The sequence below is a fragment of the Adiantum capillus-veneris genome, chromosome 5, assembly GCF_014529385.1.
Source record: "Adiantum capillus-veneris isolate H3 chromosome 5, ASM1452938v2, whole genome shotgun sequence".
Lineage (NCBI taxonomy): Eukaryota > Viridiplantae > Streptophyta > Polypodiopsida > Polypodiales > Pteridaceae > Adiantum > Adiantum capillus-veneris.
The window spans coordinates 143512024-143525537 of NC_140935.1; the positions used below are offsets into that span (position 1 = coordinate 143512024).

The following is a 13514-nucleotide window of genomic DNA, read 5'->3' on the forward strand; positions in this document are numbered from 1 at the left end:
CAAAGGAAGATTGGTTAGGAAAGGTCTAGTGGATGGAGGTGCACAAATTTGCATCATGACAGAGGGACTCATGCAAAGACTAGGTATGCACATCCATGAGACACCTGAAATCAAAGTAAAAATGGCAAACAATAGCAAGGCTAGGTGCGTAGGCATTTGTAAAAATGTTTTTGTGGAGGCCTTTGGCATTAAGAAGGAAGTGGATTTCTATGTTATGTCTACCAAAGGAAATGATTACCCATTTATCCTAGGAAGACCATGGCTAATGAAAATGTGATCTTTGCAGGATTGGGAGAGTGGAAAATTAATTTGTATGAATGACAATCATAAGAAGGTTGTATTTGACATGAAGGAGCAACGCCAAGAGGAGCTCCATGAAGAATCATCACAAAGTGAGACGGAGGAAGGCTGGACCGATAGCACTTCAAAAGAAGAAAGTAGCGACAACATTACTGAAGAGGAGTCTTTCATCGAAGTCATGGGGGTAAGGTTTAAGCCAAACAACCAAGAGACCTCTTGCCCAGGTTTGGAAGAGGTAGGTTCCCAAGAGAACCAAAATGTGGAAGATGAAGGAGTGCTAGAAGGTATGTTGTCTACAACACATACAAAGAATGAAAGAGAGGAGTTCAAAGGTGTGTTAAGGAAATTTCCTAGGCTTTTTGCTAAAGACTACACCGATGTGCATGGAGTAGTTGTTGTTCAACACAAAATTGAGTTGAAGCCAGAGGTCACACCTAAGGCTCAAAAGCTACGAAGGCTACGAGTCATCAAGGAGCAGGCTTTACTCAAGGAGGTAAGAAAGCTTCTAGCAGTAGGTTTCATTTATCCAGTGGAGAATTCAGAGTGGGTCTCTCCTGTTGTTGTCACTCCTAAGAAAAACGGCAAGTGAAGGGTGTGTATAGATTACTGTCCACTCAATGAGGCAACAAAAAGAGATCACTTTCCCATCCCATTTCAGGATGAGATACTAAATGAGGTAGTTGGTTATGAGAAGTACACCGTGTGTGATGGCTACTCAGTTTACTTTCAAATAGGGATTTCATTGGAGGATCAATTGAAAACAACCTTCATCACTCCTTGGGGTTGCTATGCTTTTAGAGTCATGCCATTTGGTCTGACAAATGCTCCTGCAACATTCCAACGTTTCATGAACATGGTGTTTCAAGCATTCTTTGGAAAGTCAATTAGGGTGTTCATTGATGATTTCTGCATTTATAGCTCAAAATCATTGCATCTACAAAAGGTAGAAGAAGGTCTAAAAAAACTTTACGACATGGGAGGTCAGCTCAATCTCGACAAATGTCACATAGGTGAGGATGAAGTGATCTTGCTCGGTCACAAGGTTTCCTATAAAGGCATTGAGGTAGATCTTTCAAAGGCAAAGGCTCTTATTGAGCTCCCATCACCCAAGAATCTCAAAGAGGTCATCTCATTCATTCAAAAGGTGAAGTATATGTCACGCTTCATTCACTTAGCTTCGGAGTTGCTTCATCCTTTGCAAAAGTTGACACAACAAGTAGAATTTGCATGGTCTGATGAGCTTGAAGTATATTTTTGTAACATCATGGTCATTCTGTCAGAGCTACCAACACTCATGCCTCCTTTTTGGGAGTACACATTCTTTGTTAGCTCTAGTGTTGGGAAAGAAACAATTGGTGCTATTTTGCTACAACAAGATCCCCATAGTACCAAGATGCGACCCATCTACTTTGCTAGTAGGGTCACGAATGCTTTGGAGAGAGGCTACACAGAGACAGAACTCATGATGCTTTCTCTCATGTTTGTGGTGAGAAAGTTTAGATCCTACTTGCTACCAAAACCTTTTGTAATCCTCACTGCAGAAAATTTGTTTCCTTGGGTGTCATCTCAAATGAATCTTAGTACTAGGATCTCAAAGTGGATTATGCAGTTGCAAGAGTTCCAATACAAAGATCTTTCAAGGTAGAAGATAGTGTGCGTGCACAATTGGCAGTGATCTTTACTTATAGGGTACATGAGAAGGAGATTAAGGTGCCTGAAGAAAAGACCCTACCATTGCCACCACCAAAAAGTATTCCTAATGCCTTTACCTTGTTCTTTGATGGAGCTTTTTGACGAGCCACAAGAAAAGCAGGGGGAGGGCTAGTGTTGCTCAACCCAAGTGGAGAGGTGGTCATGAAAGAGAAAGTCACTCTACCAGGTTCAACTAGCAACAATGAAGCAGAATACGACACACTACTTCATGGTTTAAAGATATGCATTGGCCAAGGTATACAACGCCTCATGGTAAAGGGGGATGCACTTATCATTGTGAAGTAGATTTTAGGCATTTGGGCATGCAAGAATGAAAGTTTAAGGATAAAAGTTCATGCCTTTTGTAGGTTGTTTAATCAGTTTGAAGAAGTGCAACTATATCATATTCCTAGGAAACAAAATGAAGATGCCGATTTACTTGCACAACAAGCAATTGCTTGTGTTGAGAAAGAAGTGCAGGTCATCATGATGGTAGCAGCGGTCAAGCAACCGAGGTACCAAGGATTGGAGTCATTGACTCCCATTATTGGCTACATTTTGGAGGGTGAGTTTCCATAAGACTTCACGAAGGCTCAGAAGAGGAGACTCATGAAGAAGGCAAGCGCGTATCTCTTCCTAGAAGGATCCCTCTATCAAAGAGGGAAGGATCAAGTGTGCAGAAGAGTACCAACTATCGAGGAAATTCCAGCCATTCTAAAAGGTTTGCATGAAGAGGCATGTGGTGGTCATTTTGTCCAAGAGTTAACTGTGAAGAAGATTTTTCTTGCGGGGTATGTTTGGCCAAGTCTGCATGTGGATGTCCAGCATTGGTGTAAAAGTTGTCACAGTTGTCAGGAAAATGGTAATAGAAGATTGGTTTATGGTCCAAGGAAAATCATGCTTGCAAATGGACCCTTTGAAAAGTGGGGCATTGATGCTATGGGTCCTTTGCCTAGAACAAAAAATGGTAAACTCTACATTCTAGTGGCTGTAGACTATATGACTAGGTGGGTGGAAGCACAAAGTGTGGCAAAGGTAAATGAGAGGACAGTGAGCAAATTTGTCTACACTCACATTTGTTGTAGATTTGGCACACCTTTGGAGATTGTTTCTGATAATGGTCTAGGGTTTAGAAAGGGCTTGCTCACAAAAGTCTGTGAAGAACTTCACATTCTACATCGTCATAGTACACCCTCAAATGGTTTGGTAGAAAAAGCTAATGGTGTCATTGCAGGCATCATTAGAAAGATGGTTAAAAATAAGACAAAATTGTGGGATGAATTCTTGGATGGTGCCTTGTAGGCGTACAGGACCACATATAGGGAAGCCACGGAGTTCACGCCATTTCACTTGGTCTATGGTCACGAGGCTTTACAACCAATTGAGCTCAAAATTCCAACAATGTGACTTCATGGCAAAGCAGCACAAGATGATTAAGAAGCATGGATGGATCGACTTCTTACCTTAGCTGAGCTTGAGTGGAAAAGAGAAGCAGCATACGAGTGCTACAAGAGGAAAGCTACACAGGCGAAGGAAGAAACTAAAGGACAAAGGCATCAATAAAGGAGATCTTGTGCTAAGGTATGACAATCGACTCGATAATCGTTTTGATGCTAAATTTGATACTAGATGGCAGGGGCCATGCATAGTCAAGAAGGCTTTCAATTCAAGTTATTATCAACTTCTGGACTTGAATGTGAAAGAGCACTCCAGGAAGGTAAACGAGTATCGCTTGAAACCCTATTTGAGTCGCCTTCTACCGAAGGATCTACCAAAGATCTGTCAAAAGGTAGCTCTCTCATGTAAGTATTGTTCCATAAAGCATGAGTGTAACTCGAGCCAAAATGCCAAGGGGCCAGACAATGAAGATCTTGTCAAGGACTTTAAAGCACTCTCTTTGGAAAAGATGCTTTATGATGGTACATGAATATACCATCATCCTGGGGGAGGGCTAATGATAGCCATTTTTTGGCTATCCAAATTTCCATAGTGAACTACCTCACCCTACCAAAATCACCCAAACACTGTGGCTATCCCTACCATTTCACTGTACATAGGTGTGTGAGTTAGGGGACTTTTCCCATATCTTTTTAAAAAACCCTCAATTAGATAGTCACTGAGCTAGTTGAGCCAAAAATAAATAAAAAAATAAAAGTATATTATGGCTTCTTTGTGTGTAAATATTTCATTGTATATAAAACTTAAATTAAGGATTTTTTAATAATTATTTTGGTATTTATTTAAATATTTCTACCTAAGTGTGCGTTATTTATGCTATGTATATTGACTCACCATTACCATATTTTTTCTTACCATTTTGCATACTCTTTATTCTATATAGAAATAATTTCATGCAAGCTTCTCTTATTTTTGGTGTAACTCTATCCCAACAAAAATCCAAAAAAACTAATTTTATTTATGTGTATATTTTTTCGCTATTGTGATTTTTTCCTTCCAACATCTATTCTCTACTACTCTCATAAATTAGAACACCAGAAATATTCATCTTTTTATGGTAGACTGATAATGAGAGAAATTTATTTTGACCCTTTTATATTTTTTCCACCTATATTATTTATATTTGACATGTACATATTTTTTAGACCCCTCAATATTTGATCTCCTTAGTTTAACTATTCACTTATATCATGATCTCAACAATACCTTCAGTTATAGACCTACCAAATAAGGTCAAGGGTATGTGGCATGCATGCATGCACTATGGAGGGCTCACTCTTGGAGGCATTCAAAATAATCATCCAAAGGAGGATCCCACAAGGACTTTGTGCAGTGGAAAAAAATAGTCGGTTTTGCTGAATTTTTTAAGGCCACTTGCTCTCCGAATTTGAAAAGGTGATAAAGACAAGAATTGTAGCTCGTGAGCTGAAATTTTATCTCAATTTTTTTCATATTTTTTTGAGCTACGAGCTGTGAGCGATGATTTTATTGGTGGACCCCAGTTTGCTTATGCTATGGAACCACATTCCCTCTTCCACTTATCATTTTCCTCTTTCACACACACTTCTCCACTCATCATCCCCACCTCTCTCACCACTCCTCTCTGCACCCTACTCACCTTCTCCTCGACCTTGAAGAATAAGAGAAACCATATATGGTGAACTCATGCCTCCTACACACAGCAGCATCCCAAAATTGACCACCTAGTTTCATTTTTCCTCCTCCAAATTATCCATATCTATCAAAAAACCCACAAAATTCAGCCTCTTCTCTTGAAAGACAACATCATGGTGATTGATTACTCATCTTCAATCACCTTGGCTCCCAAGGAAGGTCAAGATGGAGAAAAAAACGTACCGTCAAAGCTAGTGGATTTTCAACAATCGTCAAAATTGACCCTACTCAAGACACTTGGAGCATCAACATTGTAAGAAATCCATCTTTTCTTACACCTTAAGAGTTTTTCTTCCTTATTTGTATCCTACATGGATACTCCCATTATAAATATCCAATTCCATTTGTAAATTAATAAAAATACTAAATCTACTAATCTACTAACACTAACCCACTATGAAAAGTCCTATCACCTCTATTTCTCTCCTCTCTCTTTTCTTCATCTATCCCCACCAACTTCTTGATAATTCCAAGCAAAAGAAATTAGATAAAGTGCTGAAAATCTAACCCAACCATGGTTAGAGGAGTAACCCTAGCCCTCAAAATTGCTATAAAAGAAAAGTGTAGCTAACACAAAAGAGAGAAGCCATAAGCAAGAACACTATGCTATAGCTTGAGAAGCCAAGCTCAACCTCTTGAGAAGTAGCTCTTGAGTGGAATATGATTGGCTTACGCATATGTATGTGTTGTATTAGGGGTGATTAGCAAGGGAGCTCTATGTCATTGTAAGAGAGAGTGAGCATTCAATTGAAAGTAGGAAATCTAGCATTTCTCCTACTAGTATAAGCCCAACATTTGCTGAATCAAGGAGGGTGGATTTGGACTAAGCATGGATACTTTGTCTCTCTTCCAACATGAAGTCATGAACAACATGATGTGTAAGTGCCTTGGTGTTTTATTTAAGATCTTGATAGCTTGTCTCCGGGTGTTGTTATCAATTTAGCCATAAATCCCACATACTGTAAGAGGGCGACAGGGTGGAGAGGACTCCCCTGGCCTTAAGATAGAGATTGGGGTGGCTTTTCTTGTGATGTGTTGTGGTGTAATTTACTCAAGCTATGTTGAACAAATACTAATCTCACTTTGATTGGTCATGACAGATTTGTAAGAAGGTATTAGTGCAACAAGTACCCCTTCCCCCTTCTCTTTCTTTCTTACATATATTTTTTTGTTTGCTTGATCACTACCAATACATTTCAAAGCAGCCCGAGCACTATCTCTCTCTCTCTCTCTCTCTCTCTCTCTCTCTCTCTCTCTCTCTCTCTCTCTCTCTCTCTCTCTCTCTCTCTCTCTCTCTCTCTCTCTCTATGCGTCCTAGTTCGCATCTAAAACTAGGTGGTGTCCCAAATTTGTGTAGGGTTAGGTTGCGGGTTGTGTGTGTGTGTTTGTTGTTTTTTCCAACCCCAACCCAATTGAGCAGCACGGGAGCCTAGAAGGGTGCTTAGAGACCGCTCTTCTTGTTGCCCGCCCCGGACCGCCTCAACGGAAGACTCCGATCAACAACACTTAGCCGCAGCACAAAGGCTAAAGAGCTAGAGATGGTGATTGACGCTCTCCAAGTATTGTTAGAAGACAGATTAAATGTCATCCCCGATCTACAAAGGCAAGTGCAGAAATTGAAAACTAAAGCTGAACAACATCAGCTAGCAAGGGATAAACAACAAAAAGAGATGGAGGAGCTCGGTGACCTACTTACAAAGTTGTCAGATGCTTGCAAAGCCAAAGAAGACCAACTGACAGAGGTTACCAACGAACTTCTAACTACAACTCTGTCAGCTCAAAAGATTCAGGTGCAGTTAGATGTAGCGAATGCTTCCCTACAATATTTAGAGAAAATAATAAATGATCAGGTAATTTTCTTGCGACAAATACGAGAAAATCCCGCAGTAGCCTCGATCAAAGGAACAGACGAGGTCTACAGAGCATTAGAGAAAAAGAATAAAGACCTCGAGCTGGAGCAATCTCAACGTAGAGACCTGGATTTAATGCAGGTGCAAAGAGAAGACGAGCTGCTGAAAGTAATAGCTGAGCTTAAAAGAGTCAACCAACTGTTGAGAGATGGACGCCCAGAAACGCAAGAAGAGGCAGGAACTTCAAAGCAGCCACAGATAGAGATCCCCTCGTTTTCATTTGCTTAGATGGAAACACAGCCAACAGAAGAGCTAGGTGGCGAGGAAAAATTTCAAGTACAAATAACAGAGACGGATACAGTGCCAATGGTCCAACCGTCAAAGGCTGAGGAAGATGCACTGAAAGAAAAGATTACACAAGAGGTAGATGAGCAGTGGAAGGCCGCGATGAATTGGGAGTTGAGAGTTCTTCACTCCGTCAACGTTCCTCAACTCACTCCCAATCAAATCAATGCACAATGGCATAAGCAATCCCTGCCCTATCCTTTGATAAAGATGGAGTTACTCGAAGTCAAAGAGAGACTTTACAAAGACATGTAGGTAGAAGGCCCAAATCAAGACCACCCCAAGTGAGAGTAAGGACTTGGCAAGCGCATGAGGCACTAACGAAGAAGCGACCAACCTGGTTGAACTACCCAAGACTACCAGCTCTAGAAAAAGGGACCGGCCACAGAAGAATACATGGTGAAAACCCTAACGGGCACCATGTCCTTCTTCAAGAGTCTACCAAATTTATCATGTGCAATGCTATATAAAATCTGTCGAATGCTTCTTACCTGCATCGAAGTTTTCCATGAGCCAGAGCAAGCAGGCGTCCCTTGGATGTCATTCCTCGAGGATAATAAAGGTTTATGCTATGATCTCAGAGGCCAACCTTCCGAAGAAGTCCTCTATGGATTCTACGCCATATGTATGTTTTTACCTTCTCACAATATGCTGGCATTTGAAGAAGCGTTCTACACAGGGTTCTTCACTTGGCGAACGAAGATATTTGTGCTAGTGAATAAGCAACCCGACCTCGAAATTTGTAGGCTACTCAGCAATGGAACTGAAAAACAGAGTCACTATGCAGTTCTTGCAAGTGCCAAATAAAGAGAGGAAGATTAGATATGAAAAGGCCCTAAATACGCTTAAAGATCGCCTCGCTAGCCGTCAACCCGAAGACTACTTCAACCCATAAAGCTGTGTCAAGGGACGACACAGGCGAGGAGGGGGGGAATGTTAGCAGCAAGCTAATGAGGATACCATTTTTCAGAGCTCTTATTGTAAAAATACTTATTATTTTGATACATCGGGAATATTGTAACTCCTATTTTTCGGATAAACCTTGTAATTGATGAGCCGGGGCTACAAGCTTCCAGATTGTATCAACCTGTCATTACCCATCTTTGGTAGAGCTCCCAGGTTATTAGTTTTGACCACCAAAAACCTTGGCTAAATCATACTAAGGTATAAAAGCCAATTTTTGTAAGTTATATGTAAGTTTTTGGATAATGAAATACATAGCGTGAGCTAAGAGCGCTCATTTCTTTCCTTTTCGCGCTTCCTACTCTCTTTCCGGTTGTCACATTGCAGTCGCGTTTGTTGCATTGCAACCGCAGGTAAGAGCTCTACGCATTGACGTAAATACTTCATAGTATTTCGTAGCTTTTGGCGTCGCCGACCCGCGGCCTAATTTCATCATAAGTAGGAATTTACACTTCAAAATAAAAAATTAAGCATAGGCGGGGTATTGGGACATCATTGCTAAGCATTCAGGTGCATTCTAGGTCAAAAACGACTAGGTCAAAAATCCACTGTTGTTAATAATCGCGATTTTGGCACTGACCTAAAGTGGGATTTGAAACCATAAGCATGTGTGCTTAGGTCTTATAAACTTGTCCTATAAGTTTCGTTACGTTTGGATGTCATTTGATGCTGTAACGGATGTGATTTGTTTACCAATGAACGATTGGCTTTTGGTGATTTCAATCACTTGAGGGTAGCTTGAGTTAGATGCGAGTTGTTAGTTGTTTTCTGAGAGATTGATAACCTCTTGTAAGCTCTATGCACTAGTCGAGTCAGCTTCATCCCATGGGCTGACAATTTAATCATGGTTCTCGTTAAATCTGCAATAAGATAGGAGTGAGGTTAGACACCCATCCCACAGGATTGATCATGTCCTTAGGGCATGGCACTTCCCTTTACACTAGGTGCCAACTTTCATTCACCGGATCACTCCCAAGGGGGTTTGGTTCCCTTACATATGTGAGAGTGATGTGTGTGAACACACTTAGGACCGCCGAGGCATTTTTTCCCCTCAATAGGAGGTCCCTCCTCGGCGAATTGTATATATGCCCATCATTCTAGGGCTAACTAATCTTTCCATTGTGCACTAAGAAATATACTCTCTATTGTGTGCCGTGAGCTTCTTCATATTCTCCAAGATGTGTGTGCTTCCGTGTAACCCTAATTACGACATTGGGTTTTAGGTACAGGGTGTAGTAGAGCTCAGAGTGTTTGGCTATGGAGGTGTTATAGCCGGAGCCCTTAGGTAAGATTTATCTAGTTTAGCAAAAGTATGGCACATATGGCATTTTTAAGTTGTCCAACCGACGCTATGGTATGGGTGTTGGGTGCCAAGGATACATATAATATGTTGAGCCTTTTGTCAAAGGTATTATCATTTATTAGTGATCACACCATCAGAGGGTGTTATGCTATTTTACTACAATATTGGACACATATAAGTTTGTAGCTATTTTTCTTATCAAAATTTTCTCTCTTTCAAGGTGGGTGAGGTAATGCTTGTATCCAAGGGCTCTTTCTCTTCCATGGCCTTTATGCGAGGAGTTTTCCAAGTACACTTCCACGCAAAGAAGCTAATCGTGATACATTACAACTTTATGAAACCATAGGTTTGGTTAAGCTACATTATTTTCTAATGCACGTGCTAAAGAATGTTTCTATTATGTTTTTTTTTTTTTTGGGGATGAAAATGGTATCTTCCGTTCAAGTCTTGTGTTCAAGGTAAAGAGAGATAGCTTGTACTTGCTAGTCTTATGTTCTTTTGGCATGGGTGTTTCACATGTCAAGACGACACCTTTGTGGGTTATCTTCGACTAAGTAGTGTAGGATTACAACTCACAAATCATTATGATTGGATTTGGTTTTATTAAACACACCTAAAAGTTGATTTATAACTCACGCTTGTTGTAGGGATGTATAGAAGCAGTGTATAGATTGCACAATTCACCATGGATTCATGCAGTTGTGGATTCAAAGTTTCTTCCAGATTAAGAGGCTATGCATTTTTTGTAGAATGAGATATTGTACATAAATAGACCAGGTGTTATGTATGAAACCAAACTTCTTACATGCTTTCTCTTTGAGGCTCTTAAAAATTTGCCACATGCATGCACTTTCTCTTTAGGTATAGATATTTGATACTTCACTTGCACCTTCCTCTCTTTTCCCTTTCTTTTTTGTAAAGAGGAGCATTGTATCAAGCTACACGAGTTTGGTAAGTTTCTTCTTCATTGCTTGTGATGCGGGGAAATCAAGAGTTGCATCTAAACTCATTAAGTAGTTTTCATGACTTGACATTCCTCTTAAACTTTGAACAACCTTTATTGGCACCTTTGTGACACATATGTTGTGTGGCAAAGCACATTCTTAGAAGCTTCCCATTCGAGAGAGAGAGAGAGAGAGAGAGGGAGGGGGACTAGGCCTAGTTACAATGAATGAGTTTTGTCGAATGCAGGAATGTGGTCTACTTCGTCCAGCTTGACACACAACCCAAATGCGAAAATGTGGTCCAATTGGTCTAGCTAGACACACACGAGTTTTGCCAAAGAGGAGCAATTATATATGATTGATGAGTTAAGTGTCTAGGTTTCACAACTCAAATGTTACAATGTGGTCCAGTATTGACATGCTTATTACTTTGCCTTTATTTTGACCTTTGAATAACCCAACTGGTTGCGTTGCATGTGACCGGCCACTTAAAGCAAGGAAGGGTGCTTTCTTGCTGCAATATTTCCTTTTGGTCTCTCTTCTCTGCGACGGGTAGTAGGACAGGGAGAGTGCCCAAATGACCCAACAGCCTTCCTCTGCACCGCCCGGCTTGCCATCGCCCGGACAACAACCACAACTCCTTTTGCAAGCACAACATGAACACGCGCCTCACCTCCTTCCTTCTCAAGAAGCCGCCGACTCGCACTCCCTTCCTGAGCACCATGAAGAACAAGAGCAGAAGCTGCAGGCCGATCATGTCTCTTTCACCGTCGCGTCCGTCCCCGACGATGCAGAGCTCTCCTACCGGGCCACCCGATCCAGCTTCCCGTTTTCTCATAAGGTTAGCCACCATCCTACTCCGGCAAATTACCCTATTATTTGATTTCGATCTCTTCTTGATGACCCATCTCGTAACCCGCATACAGTCTCTCCCCCCCCGCCCCGCCCCCCCCCCCCCGAAAGCCTACCCTAATTAAAACTAACAAAACACACACACACACACACACACACACACACACACACACACACACACACACACACACACAGGCACACAGGCGCGCGCCCTTGCACATGATACTCCCTTTCTTCTCCTCCCTAACCCCAACAAAGAAAGACATTGCACAGACTGAACACCTTTGTTGCGTAGTTGTTTGGCCACATCGTGCTTTCCTTCCAGAGCTTATTTTTAATTTGTCCACTTTTCTCGCCTCTGATTTTGTTGAGAAACTGAGTCTCATAGAGGAGTGCACAAGTCTTTTGCGTCTTCCTTTGGATCATTATGGGGAACGTTTGGAGAATCTATATGCCTTAAGACTCATATTAAAGCTTTGTAATACATTGCCAAAAAAATGGACTTGATGATGCATAGAGAATTTGAAGTCTCAAGTTTGTTGTCAGTAAATTACTCACACGTTTGCATAATGAGAATTCATAACTATGTACAAGCAATGGTGTGTCCACTATCTAATTAACAGTAGTATCTTCCATTGTGGCTTGTCATTTGATCGTTGTGTCTGCACATGGGTTTGGGGACTTTTTGATAAAACAAAGTTTGCTTTTGCCAATTCAGTAGGATGGTTTATCTTGGTGTTTGAGGTAGCATTGAGATATGTCCACCTGAATTGTTTGGGTTTGATCTACTCAGGCAACTTATGGACCACTAAAAAAACGTCTGAAACCTTTCTGAGAAGTTTCAACGTAACAAGGTGTTTGTACCATCCAAGGTTCATGATCTTGTATTAGCATTAATTTGGTTAAACATTTAGATTTTCAAGTGACCACTTGAATCTTGTTTAGCCTTTCATAATAATGTTTGAATATATCCATTTCTATTGAAACCTCTAGGGAAACATTTCAAACTTCAACAGACCAGTTTTGAAAAATTGGAAACTCATTCCAACATCTCAAAACTACATGGCTACCTGAAAAAATGAGTTTCTTTGCAATTAGGGACAGTTTGATATACATATATAGCTTTCTAAGGCAGCTTGATGAGTTTATTCAATATAGCCATCATGGTATGATCACAGCCTGCTTTATGAAGCTCGTGTGCTACTTATCTTACCTCTTGGTAGCAAGAACTGTCTTTTTCATGTGTACGTTTTCTTTATCTTAAGATGCAGAATGGTGAGATGGCGATTGAGGTGGCCAAAGCTGCGGATAGTCTGATTCCTAATATAAGCGACAAGCATTTCAGAGGAGGAGCGTGGAAAGATGATTGGGTCGTGTCTTTGATACACTTGCGAGGCTCCATGGATGACGAGTTCATGAAACCTCAGAAACCGGGCATTGACATGTGGTCAAAAGTGTCTTCTCAGTTAGCTGAAGCCCATGAGGACTTCGACAAAAATAGCGAAAGCTGCAGGAAAAAATGGCAACGAGTATACAAGGCGTTCAAAGATGACAAGGCACTTCTTGCAGCATCTTCTGGGGAGAAATATTTGTCTTGCAAATGGTTCGATTTAGTCGAGCATTACATGCACAACCATGTAGATCAGAATGGTGGTGCTGATGATCAACCAACATCTGCAGAAGAGGTAACCCACCCTCATTCTGCGCACGCACCCCCAACAGACTCTGTCAACCATCTTGTACATCAATACAAGCTCAATGCAAAACGGGCACGCAAAGATCAAAAGGTCAAGGAGTCGTTGTCGCAGATGGTCGAAACATGGAGGGAATCCCTGGAGGTCTTGAAGGATTCAGAGGCGAAGAGACTTGAGATTTTGCAAACATTGAGCAATACTATGGCAGGACTTCTTGATGTATTAAGACAATAAAAAGATGGGGAACACAGAACTGGCTTCTATTAATTTGTGGATAGGACACTGATGGGTTCCCTTTCTGTTTGTAGTGCAATACTAGGGCTTCTCTCTCCACCCCCCCCCCCCCCCTCCTCCCCCGGGGACCCACCCGTCTGTGGGTCTGTTTGATTGAGTGCCTTGTTAACTTGTATAATATGTGGAAGAGTCAGCAGAGTATGAA

The 13514-nt window shown here is 41.2% G+C and overlaps 1 protein-coding gene across 2 annotated transcripts; it reads left to right on the forward strand.

Annotated features, from left to right (window-relative positions):
• The first annotated feature begins 11046 nt into the window (after positions 1-11046).
• Positions 11047-13374, forward strand: LOC147458214 (uncharacterized). 2 transcript variants are annotated; one of them, XM_086512918.1, is made up of 2 exons: positions 11047-11370; positions 12653-13374. In XM_086512918.1, exons 1-2 carry the CDS (start codon positions 11107-11109, stop codon positions 13307-13309), a joined length of 921 nt encoding a protein of 306 aa, XP_086369044.1. In that variant the 5' UTR covers positions 11047-11106; the 3' UTR covers positions 13310-13374. The 2 variants fall into 2 exon arrangements, with proteins under 2 accessions (XP_086369044.1, XP_086369043.1); XM_086512917.1 differs by having other exon boundaries at positions 11048-11370; positions 12647-13374.
• The last annotated feature ends 140 nt before the right edge of the window (positions 13375-13514 follow it).